Genomic DNA, 20386 nt, shown 5'->3' with positions numbered 1-20386 from the left:
TTGTATAGCCCCTGGAGGATGAGAAATGCTGAATGCCCTCGTAGCCAACTTTCCAAGTATCCCACAGAGAGAAGTATGAACAAATCTTCACTTTAGGGAACAGAGAGGCCATAAATTTGACCACTACTGTAGGGACAGCAAATAAGGATACTGGGTTACCAGATACCAGGCTCAGTTTAAAGGTTTATGCCTGTGGGGCCAGATGTCCTGTGGGCTGAGGTGGACTGGTCCTGTGACCAGGATGGTGGTGAGAGACTAGTAGATGGGATGAAAGACCCTCCTCCCCAACATCGGTTTCTATCCCTCAGGCTCCTGAAATTGCCTCATTCTGTTGTAAAAGCTGAACAATTTGGTGGAATAAGGAGATGATCCTGATATCTGGCTCATCTAACAACATTTAGGACAATGGCTTCAGTGGGGCCACCTGAAAGGACCTCAAGCCCCAGAGCACCTTACCGTTTTAAAGACCATGGAATACCATAACAAAAGGGATTCCTGTCCATACAATGGCGAGAGTGACTCTAAATGAGTCATGAAAACTTTCCCCCAAACCCACTTCTTATGACACCCCTTGGACTCCTGGGTAGCCCAGCACTGGTTGGAAATCATGACAGAAGTTTGCTCCAGAACCATGGGGCTTCCTGTTGTGCTGGGTCCTCTCTGGCACAGATCCTGTCCCAGCCTTGCGAAGATTAGAACCCAAAGCTTCTAATTCTCAGACCAATGCTCTTTGCACCAAAGTGCACAATCCTAGAATTTAGGAATACTCATTGCATCTCCTCAGCCATCAATGACCAAGGAAGAACAGAACAGAACAGAACAGAACAGAAATGGGTGAGGGGGTCATACGTGAGGAAATAAGGTCAGTCATCCAACCATTTTGGCTGCCCCCACTCCCACTAGCCTCCCTTGATAACTCCCTGCCCTTCCTCCCCTTCAGCCTGGAGCAGCTCTGTTCTCTGTCCTACTCCTAAGCAAAACTTTCTCTCAGGAAAAGACTTGGCACCTTTCTTTATACCTGAGGGCACATTCTGTTCTTATACCTCCCAGTTACTCTATTACCAGTCTCATCTTTACTATGAATTATCAGGTGAAACATCTTTGTCCCTCAAGGTGAAGAAAACAATTTCAAGGAGTGGTTTTTCTCAGCACTTTCAGCACCTTAGCCTATTTCTAACACATACACACAAAGGAAGAGGAAAACGAGACAGCAGCAGAGGAGGAGGTGGAGGAGAGAAAGGAGAAAAAAATTCACAGTGGGGGTGGAGGAGAGAGAGACAGGAAGACCCCCAACTGCTAAAAGAAAAACCCCAATTCTGTGGTTTTCAAAGACCATACATCTCAGTAATGAAGGCATGAACAATGACGGAAGTGGGAGATGGGGTTTCAACAAGAATAAATAACAAGTTAAGGACTGAGAGCTCATTCGAAGTGCTTTCACCAGAGCCCCCAGCCTGAGAGCAGGAAAGAAGAACTTCTGTCCTGAGGTAAAGAGGGCCCCTGGGGACCTGGGGTTGGGACCAGGGATGGGACAGTTGACAAAACTGCTCAGGCAAGGATAGGCTTCCAGTGAGGTCCCTGAGAAACCCCATTTCTTGAAGGGATATGCCCTTTACCCTCAGGAGCCTGGGAAAAAGAAATGTCACATGTGCCAGCTGGGCCGACATGCTGGCCCTTCCCCAACACACCTTCAGGGACATGGGCCCCTGTGGCTCTTTCCTCAGATGGGAAAGAACCACACTGTGTGTTCACAGGAGGGAAATCCAGGTGAACTCCTTGAAGTAGCCATACCTGACAGAGCCTAAATCCCTTATGCTGTTCTAAATCCTCCAGGCTACTTTCTTTTGTTCAGGGCTCATGGGGGATGAATGACAAAGGGTCATTCATATCAATAAAAAGGAGATAGTTACTGGAGGAGAGTTAGCAAGATTTGGATCACCTCTTTATTTAACCCCTCAAAGCCTGAACTGGGGCAAACCACTGTGCTCCCTTGAGCTTGGAGCTGGCCTTGTGAGGCACCTCTGGGGGAAGTTCACATCCCAGATGAATGTGCTGAGGGTGACAAAAACAAGGGAGGCTTCAGGCCACCGGCATGATTTTGTCGGAGTAAACCTGGGAATTCCAGGGTGAAAATAATGGTTTAGAGATAGTTTTCCCCAAGTTCCAGAGCTATGCTCTTTAGTGGGAAGACCTTTCACCTAGGAATCAGAAGACCTGGTTGCTTCAGTCTCCCTAGTTTCAAAATGAGGAACCTGTTCTGCAAGCATTCTTAACCGGGGGTCCAGGGATTCATTCATGGGATTTGTGAATCTGGGGGAAACATTACATCTTTATTTGCACCAATCTCTAATCGAAAGTTAGCATTTGCTTCCATTACGAATGTAGGCAACAAACCACAATAGAATTTGCCAACAATAGAAATCAGATATTTTCAAATGTCATTACAGTTCTTACAGATTTCTCAAAACGTCATTTACACTCATCACTGCTATGAATTACGATAGTTTTTAGGCCAATGCTAGATCTAAAGAAGTACATATACTGCTCTATCACACATGCTTCTAATGTGCGGACAACTGTTTTGATATAATTTGTTTCCTCTGTTATCCTATATATTTTATTTTATTAATTTTTAAATGTTATTCTGAGAAGGGGATCCACAGGCTTCACCAGACGACCAAAAGTGTCTACGGCGCATCTATGTCAAGGCTGAGAGGGCCTTGAAGGTTGTTGAGAGAGACCAGAGCCAGAAGTCTGAAAAGCAGACAAATACTCCAAGGGCCTCCTGACCACACCTCTGTTTCTTACAAGGCTGTTTCTACTTTAAGTAAAGTTGGGGCTGTAGTGATTGATGTGATTCCGTCTCTGGGCCCGGGCATCTTTCTTGGTTTTGTGGGAGATCTGCAATTAGAGGTATTTGTGGAGCTGACTGCTAACCTTCTAGCTCCTCTCAAAAGTTATATTTGGGCTTTGGCAGCAGAGAGAATGGCCAATCCTTACAATCTCGTCCCCACCAGTGACAGTTCCCACTTGCTAGAAAACCTTGGGCTCAGCTTCATGTGTCATTTAATCGTCACAACGTTCGCATGAGGGAACTTTAAACACAAGAGAAATGTGAGGCTGAGCAAGCTTAATAACGTGCCCGAGCTTACACGAAGCTTGCATTTGAATCCAGAACTCCACGTGCCTCCCACTTTAAAAAGTCGGGGACAGGAGGGCATGTACTGTCGGCTGCCATCTCTCCATCCTGACAGTCCAAGGCCATGGGCAGCCAACGTAGTTCAGAAACCCCTGGAAGACTGAAAAGTGAGGATGCCAACCTAATCTGCACCCTCATCCTTGCCGGCTTTGGCGCTCGCCACTTTCATGAGGAAGATGAGAACTGCCCCTGGCATGTGGTGGACCCAAAAAGTCCCCAGACTTCCCTCTCCGACCACCTCCTCCCGACTATTAGTCTATTAAGGCCCAGTTGCAGCTCTAGTAGAGTCCGCGTCCCCAGGACCCACCAGACCCAATCTTGCACTTCCCACACCTCCGCTACTAGTTTAGGTTTTCCCCGGCTAGCCCGCATGCCGGACCCCGCGCTCCCGCGCCTCCCCAGGCCAAACGCTGGGCTGATGAACTCGGGACGCGTGGAGGGGCATCTCTGGCTTCAACCGGAAGGCAGCGCCCTCTAGCGGCCAGAGTGCAAAAGCAGCGGTTCCCGCTCTGGGGTGCCCTGCCTGCATCACATTAGGGTGCTCCGCATCCCGAGCACCAAGGTCACCTATTCCAAGAGCATCATTTCTCCATGGCCTCTGCCTGCCCCCAGCCCTCGGGAACGGCCTACGACAGACTTACACACTCTGCCTCAGCTCGCCCCCCAGGCACCGCGAAGCCCAGCCACTCCTGCATCAGCGCCTGCGAGCCGGCCAGCCTGTCTGAGAGCTGAGCCCGAGAGAGCCCGCTCTCTTCTTGGAAGCAGTCCCTACCCCGCCTCCCTCCCATCCCGCTGCATCAGTCCCTCAGGAAATGCGCCTGGAGAAGGGACATGACCTCGACATCTCACAGACAGCTAGTGCAGAGCCAAGACTGGAAACCAAATCTCCCCAGCCCACTTCCCACCTTACGTCACCACCATATGCGTCAGGCATCAGCTCCCGAAAGTCAGCAAACATCTCTCAAGACCTAATTCCATTGCCATCTTGCATTCTTTCCAGATCCCTCACTCAGAATTTCTCCTTCCCTATTCCTTGATATACTTTATGACATTATCGTTGTTACCACAGCCCTCCATGTGTTGCAGCTTTTCCTGAATGTATGGTGAGTGTGAGAAGAGAAAGAAAGGAAAGGAAACTCCAAGAGAAAGACCCCTAACTTGAGGGTTAGCATCCTAGCTCCCCCACGTAGAAATTGTAATTTTGTACTAGTCACAATGCTTCTCAAATCCTTCATAGGCTTAGTACAAAAGACATATTTTTAAATAACCATACTAACTCAGTGTTTTATAAGAACTAAACACCATCATGTATGTGGATGTGATTGGGACACTGAGATGTGCCTCAGTTATGAGGAACCATAAAAATAATCATGGCCAGCATTTACTGAGCCCTTCCTCTATGCTAGGTGCTGGAGTAAACAGTTTACTCAGGTTACTTATTTAACCTGCACAACAACGCTGGGAAGAGAGTATTATCACCACTTTATAGATCAATAAGCTAATTTTCAGAGAGATTAAAAAACTTGCCCAATAGTACACAGCTAGCAAATGTCAAAGTCAGATTACAGACCTGTCCCTCTGACTCTAGAGGCTGCACTGAACTACCGGGACAGTCTGCCTCTGCTGTCGTAGTAGTTTCTCTGTGCCCTACGGTGCCTGACACAGTTGCTCAGTGTTCGTCAAATATATCCGTTTATTCAGTGCCTGCCCCAGGAGCCTGAGGAACTTGCCCATGTCACACAACTAGTAAGTTCTGCGACCAGGACATGGACACAAGCACTGTGGCTCCGGAGTCTATGCTTTTAACCCCAATCCTGGGCTGAATGAATAATCGCAATCCTTTTTTTATCCTTTTCAAATCAGACGATGCTTTGTAGCTAGACACAAAGCATGTCACCAAACTTTCAACGTTTTGTTTCAAGAGTCAGTGGGACATTCTGGAGGAGACAGTACAGCAGGACGGTGTGACAACACAGGAGAGGGAGCAAGAGGTCAAGGCTAGAGCAGCAGTGGCGGGCACAGACTACTGGGCTGCTGCTGGGATTTTTATTAGGATTGTGACAAATTAATAGGTAAATATAGGAAAAATGAACAAATGTCTCTATCTAGATTTTCTTTTATGTTCCTTAATAGCACTTTATAATTTTTATCCTATATGTCCTAATAGAAATCTTGTCACATTTTAAATTCTTGGGCATTTTATGAGCATTTCATTTGTTGCTATAATGAATGGGATTTTCTTCTTCTATCATATGTTCTGACAAGTATCTAGGAAAGTGTGTCTAGGAAAATTAATCATTTTATAAGTGAATACCTTATTAAATTTTATTTATGCTATGTATTTATACATTAATTTATTATTATTTTATATAATTGTGATTACATAATATTCCAAACTATGGATATGCCATAATTTATTCAACAATTCTTTGACCAATGGGTCTTTCCTTTTTTCTAATTTATTTGTATTATAAACACTACTGCAGTGAATATTCTTGTATGTGTATTCCAGCACACACATGCTTTTATTTCTGTAAGATAGAGCCAAAGGTACAGGGTATATTTTACCTAGAGTGAATGATTGTGACTATTTCCTCATACCCTTACCAGAATTGGATTTATCTTTTTTCTCATTTTTGTTCATCTATTGGGTCATAATTCTGAACTCTGAATTTTTAAAAATTTGCACTTTCCTGACTGCTAGTAAGACTGAACAACTTTTCATTGCATTTCCTCCTTTGTGAACTGCCTATTCAATGCTCCACCTTTCATTGTTTCTAATATTCTTAACTAATTCTCTCGGGTTTTCCAGATGGAAGTTACATTATGTATAAATAGTAATTTTTTTTGGAGGAAGATCAGCCCTGAGCTAACATCTGCCACCAATCCTCTTTTTGCTGAGGAAGACTGGCCCTGAGCTAACATCTCTGCCCATCTTTCTCTATTTTATGTGGGACGCCTGCCACAGCATGGCTTGACAAGCGGTGCATAGGTCCCCACCCAGCATCCAAAACCAGTGAACCCCCAGCCGCCGAGGCGGAACATGGGAACTTAACCACTGTGTCACCAGCAGGCCCCTATAAATAGTAATTTTGCCTCAAGATTTCCAATATTTATATCCTTTACTTTATTCTCTTCTCTAAATGCAATGGCTAACATTTCCAGAACAATGCAAAATAATAGAGGTAATAGGAAGCATCTGTGCCTTGCTTCTAATTTTAATAGAAATGATCTTATATTTTACCTTTAAATATGATGCTAGAATTTTATGAGATATATATTTCTCTATTAGGTTGAACAACATTCATCTATTACCATTTTCCTTAGGGGTTTAGTAGGAATGAATGTAAGATTTTGTCAGAATATTGATTTTCTTCTTTGATCTATTAACGTATTAATTAATATTAGTATATTTCCTAATATCAAATCATCCAAGAATTTCTAAAATTAATCCTACCCCATTTGTCATTATATTTTTAATATCCTGCTGGATTGGCTTGTTAATATTTTATTTAGTATTTTCACATAAGTATTCATAAGTGAGATTGGTCTGTAGTCCTCTTTTTGCTTTCTTTTAAGGTTTTGACATTAGTAAAAGCAAATGAAATTTCATTCTTTTTCTATGCTGTCAATTTAAATGGCATCAGAATCATCTTGAAAAATTTCCTTATAAACTATCCAAAGTAGTGCTTTCTGGGAAGATAGTATCAAACAATTTTCTCAATTTCTTTCAGGGTTATTTGGCCTTTCAGGTTTTCTCGTTTTTGAGTCAATTTTTATCATTTGTATTTTCACAGAAATTTATTTCAACCAGCTTTTCTAAGTTTCTAGCATAGAGTGATACAAAAATATCCCTTATAACTTTTAGTTCCACTTATATTTATGATTATTTCTCCTTTCCTATTTCTAATTTTCACTTTCTTCCTTTTTCCCTTTATTCAACTAGTTTATTTGATTTTTATTCTATTGTGGTTTTCCCCCATAGGGCCATGAGCTGGAATTTAAAGGATGATTAAGAGTTTATCAGGCAGAGAAAGAAAGGAAGACATCTCCAGAAGAGTAAACAACATGGGCAGACATTTGCAGCTGTAAGATAGCTCGGGTATTCAGTGAATTAGATCTTGGTTCGGCTGTGACATAGTGATGAGGGTGGGAAGGTGAGCACTTGACTATGAAGGAATCCCACCAGGGAGTATTCCACTGTCACCTCATCTTTGCAGCATGCCCTCAAGATCCAAAGGCCTGATGGGAAAATCTCATTAGTCTAACCCCAGCTTTCAGAGGGCGGGAAGAAGGTGTATCTGGTCCTTTGGGCTCCTGAAGAGAGAATCAGGGCTCTGCCTTTTATCAGCACTCACAGGAAAGTAATGAGGGGGAGAAAGGAAGGTGGGGCTAGTTCCCTGACAGATACCACTGGGTAGCCAGAAGAATGACAAATACCCACTGCATGGAGTCACTGAAATCTTTTAAATGGGGGACATGCCAAATTTAGATTTGTGCTGTTGAGGGTTTGTTTTTGCAATATTTTGAAGTAGGCAGCCTCCTCACTTTACAGATGAGGAAACAGAGGACAGAGGAGGACCTGAGACAAGCCCAAAGAAACAGAGACATCAAGAGTTGGAAAGAGTGTCACCCAGGTTTTCTGGATTTAGGAAAATCTAGGGAATACTCTGGAGGAAAAAAAAATCCTCCCCTGATGGGGCTGGCCCAGTGGCATAGTAGTTAAGTTCACGTGCTCTGCTTCGGCAATCTGGAGTTCGCAGTTTCGGGTCCCGGGTGCAGACCTACACACTGCTCATCAAGCCATGTTGTGGCAGGTGTCCCATATGCAAAGTAGAGGAAGATTGGCAACAGATGTTAGCCCCATCCAATCTTCCTCACACACACACACACATCCTTCCCTGAAAAGAGAGGATAATAACATCTGTGAAGACTAAATGATTCAAGGTATATAAAGTGACTGACATACAATAGCCCCCTATAATTATAGGATTTCTCTTTCCTTGTCCTCCATTTCATTTCTAAAAATTATTTTTCTTTCATAGGTTATGTTTTTGCAATATACTCTTTTATTTAAAAAAATTTAAATTAAAAGTAATACATCCACAAGGTAAAATAAATCAAACAAAAGATTATGCAATGAAAAAAAATGCTTCTTACAGTTACCTCCCCCTCTACCCGCAGTAACCCCCCCATCTAAAGTTCACCACTTTCAATATTTTCCATTTAATCCCCCGATGGCTAGGGTTATAATTTTTAATTATATACCTTTATTTCTTGATACTTCAAAGAGTATCTAATGACACCACCCCATCAGTAACTGAATACCCTACACCACCTCCTGCTTTCCAATATTTCTGAGTGATATTTAATGTTTTAGTCCTTCTAGTGCTCATCTTCATAAATTTAAATAGAATACTTAAATCTTTACTGTTTTGTCAATTTTACATGATATTTTACCCTCTTCTGAAAACTGAGAAAACCACAGACTTCTTTCCTCCTCTCCTTTGACTCTAATTCATCTAATTTTTGTAAGTTACTTTTTAAATTTCTATATTGTCAAGGATTATAACATTTATTTGTTTTATAACGCTAATTAAGTGATCCATGTTATGCCTCTAGTTTCATTCCATAAATTAAAAACCAATATGGAACACTAACAATATTACAATTATGTAAATATTATTTATAATTAAATGAAGCAGTATGATTATATTCAAGGAAAGAGAAATATAATCTTACAATATTAAATCTGTGCTTCTTATAAGAGAATGTTACCAGTGTCAAGGTCAAAGGACTCCTTTTTCATTTCTTTCCAGATGTCTTCCATTCTCCAGCTCATATTCGATGGCTGGGGTTTCTTCCAGCTTACTGTCATAATACATTGTCTTCCTTTTTGCTGTCTAGTACCTCCTTGAGTAATTTTTTTCATAAGTGGTCGGTAGGTGGTAAACTTTCTCAGATCTCTGTGTTCTCAATTTTATATACATGGTATCATAGTGTGGGTGCATATATATATATACATATATATGATTTTTTCTTTATATGTTATCTTTTTAAATGAATCATTTGATATGTACAAAAGTATGTTACATATCTAAAAATATAGAACATAGAAATATAATTAACATCTATGAGCCCACTGCACAACTACAGAACTAGAATATAACCAAAAGCATCCTCTACCTATGCATTCCTCCCCTACACCATCCTGCTGACAAAGTAAGAATGACAGGTGAAAAAGAAGCAACTTATGGAAAATATAATTTTTTAATGTATCTTTCTGTTTTTGACATCTATGCTAATTTCATTATGGCAGAGAATGTGGTCTTTATGATACTGATTCTTTAAGACTTGCATTATTGGCTAGTTTGTTAGTGCCATGGAGTCAATTCCAACTTCTAGGGACCCTGTGTACAGCAGAGCAGAACCCTGCCCAGTCTTTTTTGTGCCATCCTCTCACCTTCTCTATCAGATAGTGCTTCGCTGCTATTCACAGGGTTTTCACGGCCAATTTATAAACTACAAAAGTGTTTAAATATATTTTAAAAACATCTACATGGAGAATTTTTTAAAATAAAAATGTATTTATTTTATATACATAGCTCTGCAATTTGCTTTGTTTGACATAATGGCATATTATGGACATCCCTTCAGGCCCATATTTATAGAACTAACTCATTCTTTTTAATAATACATATAATAGTCTATTATGTGGATGAATCAAAATTTATTCAACCGGGGCCGACCTGGTGGTGCAGCGGTTAAGTTCACACGTTCCACTTCTCGGCGGCCCGGGGTTCACTGGTTCGGATCCCGGGTGCGGACATGGCACTGCTTGGCAAACCATGCTGTGGTAGGCGTCCCACATATAAAGTAGAGGAAGATTGGCATGGATGTTAGCTCAGGGCCAGGCTTTCTTAGCAAAAAGAAGAGGACTGGCAATAGTTAGCTCAGGGCTAATCTTCCTCAAAAAAAAAAATTTATTCAACCATTTCCGTGTTGGTAAAAATTTAGGTGTTTTCTTTGTCTTGGTTTTTGTTCAGAGTTTTTTGATATGGTGATAATTTTTATTAGCTAGAATTATAAGATATAAATATAAAAAGTAAAACAATAAAAATTTTGGAAGAAAATTATAACCTCAGCCTGAGAGAAACTTTCTTAAACAATACAGGAAATATAGATGACTTAAAAGAAAAGATAGATGTATTAAACTTAACTGAACACAAAGGTAAACTTTCCTTATGGAAAAAGACAAAGAGACAACCAAATGGGAGGAAATGTTTGTTTAAAAAAAAAGCTGGGTTAATATCTCTAATATAGAGAAAGCTTCTAAAAGTTGATTTAAAAAAAATATGCAGAGAATATGAACAGGCAATTCATAGAAGAGAAAATACTAATGACCACCACATATATGAAGAGGTCCTCACCCTCACTAGTCATGGAAACGCAAAATAAAACAACAGTGAGATCTAATTTTTCACCCATCAGATTGGCAAAAATGTAAAAGACAGATAATGCCTAGTGCTGGCAAGTGCATGAGAAAATGTACATTATCAAGCATTCTTGTTGAACATCTGAATCTCAACCACCTTTTCGGAGAGCAATATGATAATAATAGTACAAAAAAAATAATAACAGTAGAAAAAAATTTTAACATTGACATTCTTTGATCCAGCAACCCAACGTAATTTAGAAAAAAAAATAATCTGAAAATATAGGCTTTCGTGTCGCCCTATGTTTCTTCTCTTTTTGTCCCTCTCATCTCTACATCTCACTTGATTTACTATCTTACCTCCCAGCCAGCTGGACTCTCACGCCCGAGCCCTCTTCCACCTCCATCAGACTCTAGTGCCTGGAACAAGTAAATGGTCTTGGGGCCCTGGAAGGCCTGACTAGGCATCCCCCTGTGCTTTCAGGAAAGTGAGGCCAAGGACATCAGCAGAGCCAACATTTGCTTCGAGTTCCTGGAGCCGCTGACAATGTGCAGGACACTGATGGCACCTGGCGGAGGCTGCTTTGCCCTGGCCATTCTGCTGGCAATTGTGAACATCCAGCTTGGTGGTGAGAACAGTCCATCCCTAGATCCCCAGGGCGGAGACACTCATCAGGGAAAATCCTGGACTCATGAGGAGGGATGGATCCCGTAGTTTTTTTCTGGTGGGGAAGGAAAGGACCCACTCTTCTTGACACTAATGAAAGGGTGAAAAATATAGTTTCTTCTTCTTTTTTGTCAGAACTAATACTAATGCCCTCCCCATCTGACATCCTCCCTCTGCTATGTGTTGCTAAGAGCCTGGTAATATGGCCCTCAATCTAAGATTCCTTCAGGCTCTTACACATTATATGTTTATGAAATCTGAGTTTGAGATCCAGATACTACAATATTTGTCAACTCCGGCAAACCCATTTAAGCGCCAGTGCCTCCGTTTGTTAATCTATTAAATGGGGACACTAATACCTGTCTCCAGGGCTGTATCTAGGATTAGATGTATACAAAAGCACTTTAATAGTTAAAGCCCCTTTAGAAGTTCTAGTTGGAGAGTAGAAGTAAAATAGAGACCATTTCTGAATTAATGTATAGCTGGGGTTGCAGGTCTCCTTCAGATATGGGTACAGCCTGTAGACTACTCTTCTAAGAGAGGGTATTTCATGTCTATGGGGCAGCCCCCATCTCTGCCTCAACATTTCTATGTAAGAGTTTAACTTACCATGTATACCCGGCCTCCCATGGCTAATTCTTCCCTTCCCATTCCAGGATGCATGCACATCCTCAGCTCAGTTTCCCAGGAAGAAAAGCGACTAAGCTTAATCTGTACTGTGTGGTCTAAGAAAGAAGAGGCTGAGGGGGTTATAGTGTTTTTGTGCAAGGACAGGGGTTCAGACTGTTCCCCTGAGACCAGCCTGGAGCAACTGAGACTTAAACGGTATTCTGGGACAGATGGTGTCAGTGAAATATCATCTCAGTTGGTGTTTACCATAAACCAAACCACGCCGACAGATAGTGGGACCTACCAGTGTTGTGCCAGAAGCCAGAAGTCAGATATCCACCTTCAGGGGCATTTTCTCTCCGTTTCAGTCACAGGTGAGCTCCTGATATCCCTAACACCACCAGGTGGGACAGTAAGCAGGGTCCACAGCTGGAGACAGAAGTAGTTATTTCAGGTCCTGGACAGTCTCCTCGGGAAGAGTCCTTCCCATTATTCAGTCCTTTTCCATCACTTCTACTGGCAAATCCTGCCTTTCGTCAAAGCATGTATACAAAGGTAATCTCATTTTGTCTTTAATTTAAAAAATCTTACTGATGCAGCCATCTCTCTTTATTGACACTGAGACTGAGTCACAAGGAGGTAAAGCAACTTGTCCAATGCCACTCACTGACCACAGTGGCAGTAAAAGCAGACAGAGGTCTAGAAATATAGGCCTCTTGATTCTCAATTCAGAGCTCTCTCAGAGACGTAGCTGTATTTCTAAACGCAGGCACCGAGCCTTCAGGCTGGGACAGAGATGGATTTGAAATAAAATGGATGGTTGTCTTAAAGAGCATTTAGTTGTGAGAAACAGAAACCCACTCAAGCAGCCATAGATTAAAGGAGAAAAAATAACAAAGCAAGAAGCTGGCCCTTATGAGTTCAAGTTTCTGGAGTAAGAAACCAGAAAGCCAACAGAACCCAAAACAGTTACTATCTCAGTCTCTCAGGAGCAGCAAGGCTTCACATCTCTATGTATCTCCTTCATTTCATGCACACTCCCCTGCTCTGTTACTACTTTGTCACAGCCTAAAATGGCCACTCAGGCCTCAGCGTTATATATATGACTTCCTTATATGCCCAGCTGAGAATGACTGTTTCCATATTCCCAGACAATGGAGCAAGCCTTCAAAACTGAAAATTATGTTCTACCTAGAATTCTATACCCGACCAAACGACCAATCAAATGTGAGGGAAAAACAGACACTGTCAGACATGCAATGACAAAAAAATTCATCTTCCACGTGGTCTTTCATTTCTACCAAATGTGCTTCAGTAAAACAAGAAAGTGAATTAGTAGAGTATATAAAACGGGATCCAAGAAATAAGGAATCTAGTAGAGAAAGGGGACGAGGAAATTCTAGAATAATAAAGGGCCAAAAAGAGCATTGTTCAGAAGACAGCAAGAGAAAGAGGGTGCCGGAAGGAAGATCTCTAGGGGGTGAAAATGGAATTGATCGATCATCTTTCTGAAAGCCTACATCAGATCTGATGAAGGACTACAGATATGGACGTGGAAAACTCTACCAGTTTTTAAAAAATCGGGTGATCGTGTCTTCAGGGAAAACACTAAATTTTACGAAAGGAAACATGATCATAGCACACAACTTGGCTCTGTAATATGTGACATTTACAGAATGCAAATTATGTAAACATTAATTTAACTAAAATTTGTGATATAATGATTTTTGAAAGATGCAGAGGAGGGAAGTGACTAGAGGTTTAAGAGAACCATATCCTCATCCTGTATATCAGAAAGTCAATACAGTCACGTGCCACGTAACAACATTTCAGTCAACAACAGAGCACATATATGACAGTGGTCCCATAAGGTTAATGCCATATAGCCTAGGTGTGTCGTAGGCTGTATCATCTAGGTTTGTGTAAGTGCACTCTATGATGTTTGCACAACAATGAAATCGCCTAACAATGTATTCTCAGAACATATTCCCATCATTAAGTGACACATGACTGTAAATAATGTCTAAACTTCATCATCAAGAAGTAGTAACATGAGCATATTATTTAGGAATATGATGAAACATCTCAAAGAGTTGACCATGGTGGTCTCTGAGGAATAAGCCTAGGAGGATAAAAGGAACTGCTAGCAGTCTTTATGAACTTGCAAATACTATCTGCCTTTTTTTGTGTGTGTGAGGAAGATTGGCCTTGAGATAACATCTGTTGCCAATCCTCTTTTTGCTTGACAAAGACTGTCCCTGAGCTAACATCTGTGCCACTTTTTCTCTCTCTTGTAGGTGGGATGCCACCACAGCATGGCTTGATGAGCAGTATGTAGGTCCGCGCCTAGGATCCAAACCTGCGAACCCTGGGCCGCCAAAGCAGAGCACGCAAACTTAACCACTACACCACCAGGCCAGCTCCGTACTATCTTACTTTTGAACTTAAAGAAAAGTAGATATAAATTACACCCCTCCCCCCAAAGAAAACCTGGCCCGGAGCCTTTTAATAGATGTTTTCATCATCTCCTATGGTTACTAACCAGTTAATCCAAATTTTCTACTTCAGTCTGGGTTGATTTATATTTTCTTCCTTGCTTCCTGGTGTCTTCCCATCTGACCCAGCTACAGCATTCAGCAGTTCCATTCTCTCCCTTAGCAAACTCGCATCTCTATTGGCTTAGGTACTCTTTTCTACGTTTCTGGCTGTTCTTTTCTCTCTTCTGCACCTATTTCCTCCTCCCACCTCTCAAACATGAGAATTCATTCCCCAAGACTCACTCTTCATCTCTTCAATCTTTTCTTGCCACTCTCTCCCAAGTTCTCACCCACCCTTGTGACTTAGATGTACATCTCCTTGCAACTGACCCACAGATCAACTTCTCCAGCCCTAACCTCTTTCCTAAGTTTCAACTAAACATTTCCACTGACAACGGGACTCCTAGCTCCTGAATACCCTACCATCTCCTCAAACGCAAACTCAAACCTATCCTCCTGAGACCCTGTTTCTATCCATGATTTATGGTCAAAACTTTGGTCCCTCCTTTTTTCTCTTCCTCCATCCAGTTACTAAGTACTACTAGTTCTTTCCCACATTCACTCCTTTCTTTCCAAAGGTGTTTTCCACGTCTTCATCATCTCACACTTAAAATATGTGCAATAGTCTCCTAACTGGTAAGCCCCTTGAGATCCAAGCGAGTCTTACCCATCTTTCTATCTCCCACACCTACCTCAGGGCCTGACACTGAGCTATTACCTAATACATGGTCCGTGAACTCTAAATACTCTGTCTGCCTCCAATACACACTGCCACCAGACACCTTTCTAAAATGCTAATTTGCACATACCACCATTCAAAGAATTTTAATGTCTTTTCACTGCCTATGGGACAAAGTCTAAATTACTTTAGCCTGGCACTGGAGGTTCTAAATAATTTCATTCTATTATTTATGTGAATACTCTCTTCCAGTTAACTTCACTAGTGGAAACTCCTCATTCATCTAACAAATATTTATTGTGCATCCCAAGCACAGTGCTAAGCCTTGGAGAATAGATGGGGGTACAACAAAGTCCTTATAATCTAGTGTTCATGTTCTTTAATACATCCTACGCGTTTCTACTTGTTCTCCCTAAGAAAGAATGCCTTTCTCATCCTCTCAGCATGTTTAAGTCTTAGAGTCAGCACATATGGATGCTCGCCAGACGTGGACGTAAAGTTCCTTTTCGAAGGTGAAACTAATAAAACCAGACAGGTAACAGACAGTACCAATAAACAATGTCTACCATTTACTTAGTGCTTACTATGTGCCAGGCAGTGTGCTGAGTGATACATTATTTCATTTAACCTTCCTTGCCTTTTGAGGAAGGTACTATTCTTGTCATGTGACAACTCAGGCTCAAAGGTAAAATTTGTGTAAGTTCACTTAACTAGTAAATGGTGGCTAAAAATCCAGATCTAGGGGATGGCCCCATGGCCAACTGGTTAAGTAGGCACGCTCTGCTTCAGCAGCCCAGGGTTTCGCCAGTTCAGATCCTGGGCGCAGACACGGCACACCTTGTTAAGCCATGCTGTGGCACCATGCTACACAGCACAACCAGAAGGGCCTACAACTAGAATATACAACTATGTACTGGGGGATTTGGGGAGAAGAAAAAAAAAATCCAGATCTATTCCAAAGCCCAAGCTTTTAACTTAGGCGAAACTGCTTGACCCACTCCAGAAGATGGGTTTTAACTGAGATTTGGGAACACCAAGTCCAAGGCGATTAAGCTATTTTTGCTGTGTCTCTGGTAAGACTTTATATTTAGAGTTCCTTTAAGGTAGGCTTATTTGTATCCCAGGTGTGACACACAGTAGATTCTAGTGTATTTATTTATTGCTGCTTAAGTACATCATCGTCATCACCCACAAATGTTAAAAAAATACATATTTGGGCAGTAAATTATGCTAAGAAGTATCCTTGGAGATCATAAAAAGATGTTCTGAGATGATGCAAAAAGAGCCATTAATGATTTCTGAAACCCTCCCCTGATCCACTGATTCTCTTTTGAACCAGAGACAGGGAACTACACAGTGACAGGACTGAAACAAGGAGGACACCGTGAGTTCAGCCATAGTAAAGGCGCGTTCAATTCAGGCCTCCTGCAAGAAAAGGTCTGGGTGATGCTGGTCACCAGCCTGGTGGCCCTTCAAGGTATGTTCAGAAGAGCCTTAAGCACCCCAAGCAATGAGGGTGCTATTCCTTTTACATCTTGGTTATTCTCTAGGAGAGGGGAGGAAAGGAAGCCCAGAATGGGAGAGGAAAATGCTCTTTAAGCCTTGGCTGTCCACAGGAAAACATTAAACCAATATGACGGCTCAAAGGGTCTAAAGACTTCATTTTAACTAGGGGAAGATGGATGAACCAGACTTCCCATTGGGTAGGTCAGACCTATTAGGAAAGAAGGCCTGTGGGAGAGGCAAGTAAATACACCTGCCTCTACTCACTGGCTTAACAGAGGGCTACAAGTTGAGGCAACAGATGTTTGGCTATTATGAGAAGATGGAGGCGGCAAGAGACAGACTTAGTCTGGAGGTGGATTTTCAACGATGCAGCTCCTCAGCAAAGGCTGATGGACAAATTGAGTATATTAAACACTTGTAGCTGAATCCTCTGAGCATCATTTATTAATATGGATCAGCACTTTCCCTATAAGAAAAAGAATGGAACTTGCAATGATTTGCCATTACGTTTTTGCATTATCAGTAATTGATGCAGGTTTTTGCCTATCCCCGGCATTCTTAATTCCATTTTACTTAGGTTTCCCTCAAATCAGTAACTACCACTGTTTGAGTGCCACCAGAATGTAAGCTCTTTAAAGGCTGGGACTTTGTCTTGTTTACCCCAACAAAAAAACAGGCCTAGGCACACAGCAGGCTCTTACTAAATTTGTTTAAAGAATTTCTGTGATGGTTTAGGCTTTGCATGTGGTGATTCTCACCTCAAACAACCCTTCCAGGTTCTCTGATTACCATCAGGAAACAGGCACAAAGAGGTTAAATGTCGCCCAGTTCAGAGGAGTTAATACTGTCCTTCTCCCTCTAAAACCTTGTGCTCTCAATAATTATCTATTACATGCTAAGCACCTTCTCTCTCGACTCCTTCAACACCCTCCCCACTCTGAGACTGCTTCCTCCCATTTCCAGAAACAGGACCACCTAATCCTCCCTTATTCCAGCTCCTTTACTGAAAACTATCAAAAGAAAACAGAGAACTTGTCTGTGATCCCTGGCAAGGACCTCCCAATGTAAGCCAGTTTTCAGGAGGAAACTGATGAACATCAAGCAGCCTGACCTTGCAGACATTATTCTTTATTGAATTTGAATTCCGTCAGATGACTAGGCTACTCTGTTAGAACAATAAATTTTACTTTTTCATACAGAAAAAACTCAAAGAGGAAATCTAGTCATACAATCCACTACTACTTACTACCCTTGACTCCCAAGTTATGCTAGAGCAAAACATCTCTAAGCTCTTTTCCCCTTTCCAGTCAGCTGAAAAGAATGAACTTTTCATAGATCACTCCTTTTCTCTTTTTTTTTTGAGGAAGATTAGCCTTGAGCTAACTACTGCCAGTCCTCCTCTTTTTGTTGAGGAAGCCTGGCCCTGAGCTAACATCGTGCCCATCTTCCTCTACTTTATATGTAGGATGCCTACCACAACATGGCGTGCCAAGCAGTGCCATGTCCGCACCTGGGATCCGAACCAGGGAACCCTGGGCCGCCGAGAAGTGGAATGTGCGAACTTAACTGCTGCGCCACTGGGCCGGCCCCAATCACTCCTTTTCTTTATCCTCTTACCTCAACTCAAGGTTTAGCAGAATTATGGAAGAGGTAATGTTCAGTAGAACAAAAGTGCACATGTCTTCTCAGGCCTAGAGGGATCAAGTAGATCAAGTTATTATACTTTCATGTGACGAAAAGGATGAGGGAGTTCCCTGGATCTCTGTGCCTGAAGCTAATATTTCAGTGAGGATCCCTGTGCTATCACGGTGCCAACCATTCACATTGCTACACATGGAAAACTTACCTTGAACTCTTTGAGTAGCATCCATTTCCTATTTGATTGTCCTACCTTCCAGCAGGGAGAGACCAAAGTTTGGCTCTCTCCCCACTTCCACCAGGATCAGTTAGATTTCCTAAAGATCACAACTGCAACTTTAGCAATAAGACACAACACATACAATACATTCCTTCTTTCCTTTTCCCTTCCCTTTCTAGTCATGAGGGCCTATCAAACACACATCCCAGGGCGAATTACACCGGGCATTTTGTTGCTATTCTCAGTTGTGTGGCAGAAATACAAACTTTCCTTTTTCTTTCCACAGCTCTTTAAGCCTTGTGGCAGAAGAAACTTTTTTTAAAAAGTTACAGCAAGATAAATCTGATTCTCTTTAGTTTGGTATCTTTCATATTACAATACATACAGAGAAGAAAAAAACAGGGCACAGGGGAAGAGATGCTAAATATGCCAAGAATCTGGAGAATCTAAGGTGGGGCAAATGAGTGTATTCCTTGACCTCCCCTCCTCACTGCCAGAGCAAACCTGCCTTTCTTCCCACCTGTCACCAGCAAATAAAAAGAAGACCTTTCACAAAAGCGGCTGGTGTACAGTTCTCACTCAAATATTGGATAAGTAGGTGTGTTTTTGTATCCCAGAAGAACTTGTCCTCCCTCCTTTCCAAAACAGTAAAATAAACAAGCAAGTTAAACAAAATAAGGACACAATTTTTTGGAAGAAATTTTTATTTAACATTGTAAAGAGAAGAAAGAGGAAACAAGCAAAGATAGGTAGGAGAGGAAAGGAAGAGAGTCAGACCCAGTGACTGACCTAGCATGAAAATAAGGAAACCAAGAGACCTTGGTGTTCAAGAGCATCCACACAGCAGTGCTGGAGGAAGAGGAAGATTTGTGCAGACCAGGTGCACCACAGATCATAACTGTCTAACTTCAACTAAGTACCTGTCAACCTCTTTGGTCATTTCTCTTTCTTTTTAAATAAATGCCCAAAGCAGTATCTGCAGCCTAGTCTTTTCTCCTAAATCCATAAATCCTCTTTTTCTTTGAACAGATGACCTCTTATGATAGTTAAGCAGAGGAGAGGGGACAGGATATTCCCAATAGGAAGAACTGCATAAATAAAGAGGTAGGAACACAGACAATTTAACTGGAGCTAAATGGTAAGCCACCAAAAAGAGACACCTTACCTGTGGATCCTTGGCCAGGATCTACCAATTGTGGGAGCTAAGTCTGGTGGGAACAGAGAAAGAAAAAGCTGAAAGAGATGGGTAAGACCTTTATTAGTGATGGTCTTGAACCTCAAACTCAAAGGATTTTGGATTTTGTGTCTTATGGAGGTAAAGACACTAGACATGGAGTTAAAAGACCTGCCTGGGTTCAAACTCTGACTCTGCCACATGCCAGCTATGCGTTGTTGGGTAAATGAAGTTTTAAGATGCTATTTCTGTTTATGTATCTGTAAACTGGGATACTGCCTACCTTATCTTCTGTTTCCATAGGATTGCTCTGAAGATCAAATAAGAGTCTGGAATTTTTAAACCCAGAGCCATTTGAATTTTGACTCCAGAGTCTCCAAGGCTTTCTCCACTATATTATGTTAACTTTAATCTTTCTCTATTTTATATATGTTAGTTTTGTGTTTCAAACTAAATTTTAGCTCACATGGGTGGAGATGTCTTCTTGCTTTTTACTATTCAAAGAATCTTCTGAAACTACTCAACATTATAACCACTGGAAGTCTCACAAAGAAGCCACGTCCAAGTATAGAAAAGGTTCCACCCATTATGCTATACTAATTATAGTCCTCACGTAAAAATCTGCAGAAGAGACACATTTGCTGTCCAAGTTTATCAAGACATTCAAGAGCATTAGACTGTTAGCTCTGACTTGAACCAAGCAGAATAAACAAAGCAAAAAT

General features: G+C 41.6%; 2 protein-coding genes across 3 annotated transcripts in view; one reads left to right on the top strand and one right to left on the bottom strand.

Moving 5' to 3' along the window:
* PDZK1 (PDZ domain containing 1) overlaps nucleotides 1–3935 on the bottom strand; it is a 48670-nt gene extending 44735 nt beyond the window's left edge. The window contains exon 1 of the mRNA XM_070607576.1: nucleotides 3841–3935. The gene's annotated coding sequence lies outside the window, so the exon portion shown is untranslated. The remainder of the gene's footprint in view (nucleotides 1–3840) is intronic.
* CD160 (CD160 molecule) lies at nucleotides 1210–19465 on the top strand. Of its 2 annotated transcripts, none has more exons than XM_008528217.2 (5): nucleotides 1210–1487; nucleotides 11119–11263; nucleotides 11958–12284; nucleotides 16466–16603; nucleotides 18777–19465. In XM_008528217.2, the coding sequence occupies exons 2-5, from the start codon at nucleotides 11182–11184 to the stop codon at nucleotides 18782–18784; spliced, it is 555 nt and encodes a 184-aa protein (XP_008526439.1). In that variant the 5' UTR covers nucleotides 1210–1487; nucleotides 11119–11181; the 3' UTR covers nucleotides 18785–19465. The 2 variants fall into 2 exon arrangements, with proteins under 2 accessions (XP_008526439.1, XP_070463691.1); XM_070607590.1 differs by having other exon boundaries at nucleotides 1352–1487; nucleotides 11119–11260.
* Nucleotides 19466–20386: the final 921 nt, after the last annotated feature.

Source organism: Equus przewalskii, unplaced genomic scaffold, assembly GCF_037783145.1.
Source record: "Equus przewalskii isolate Varuska unplaced genomic scaffold, EquPr2 ChrUn-12, whole genome shotgun sequence".
NCBI lineage: Eukaryota > Metazoa > Chordata > Mammalia > Perissodactyla > Equidae > Equus > Equus przewalskii.
This window is presented reverse-complemented; position numbering and strand designations above follow the sequence as displayed.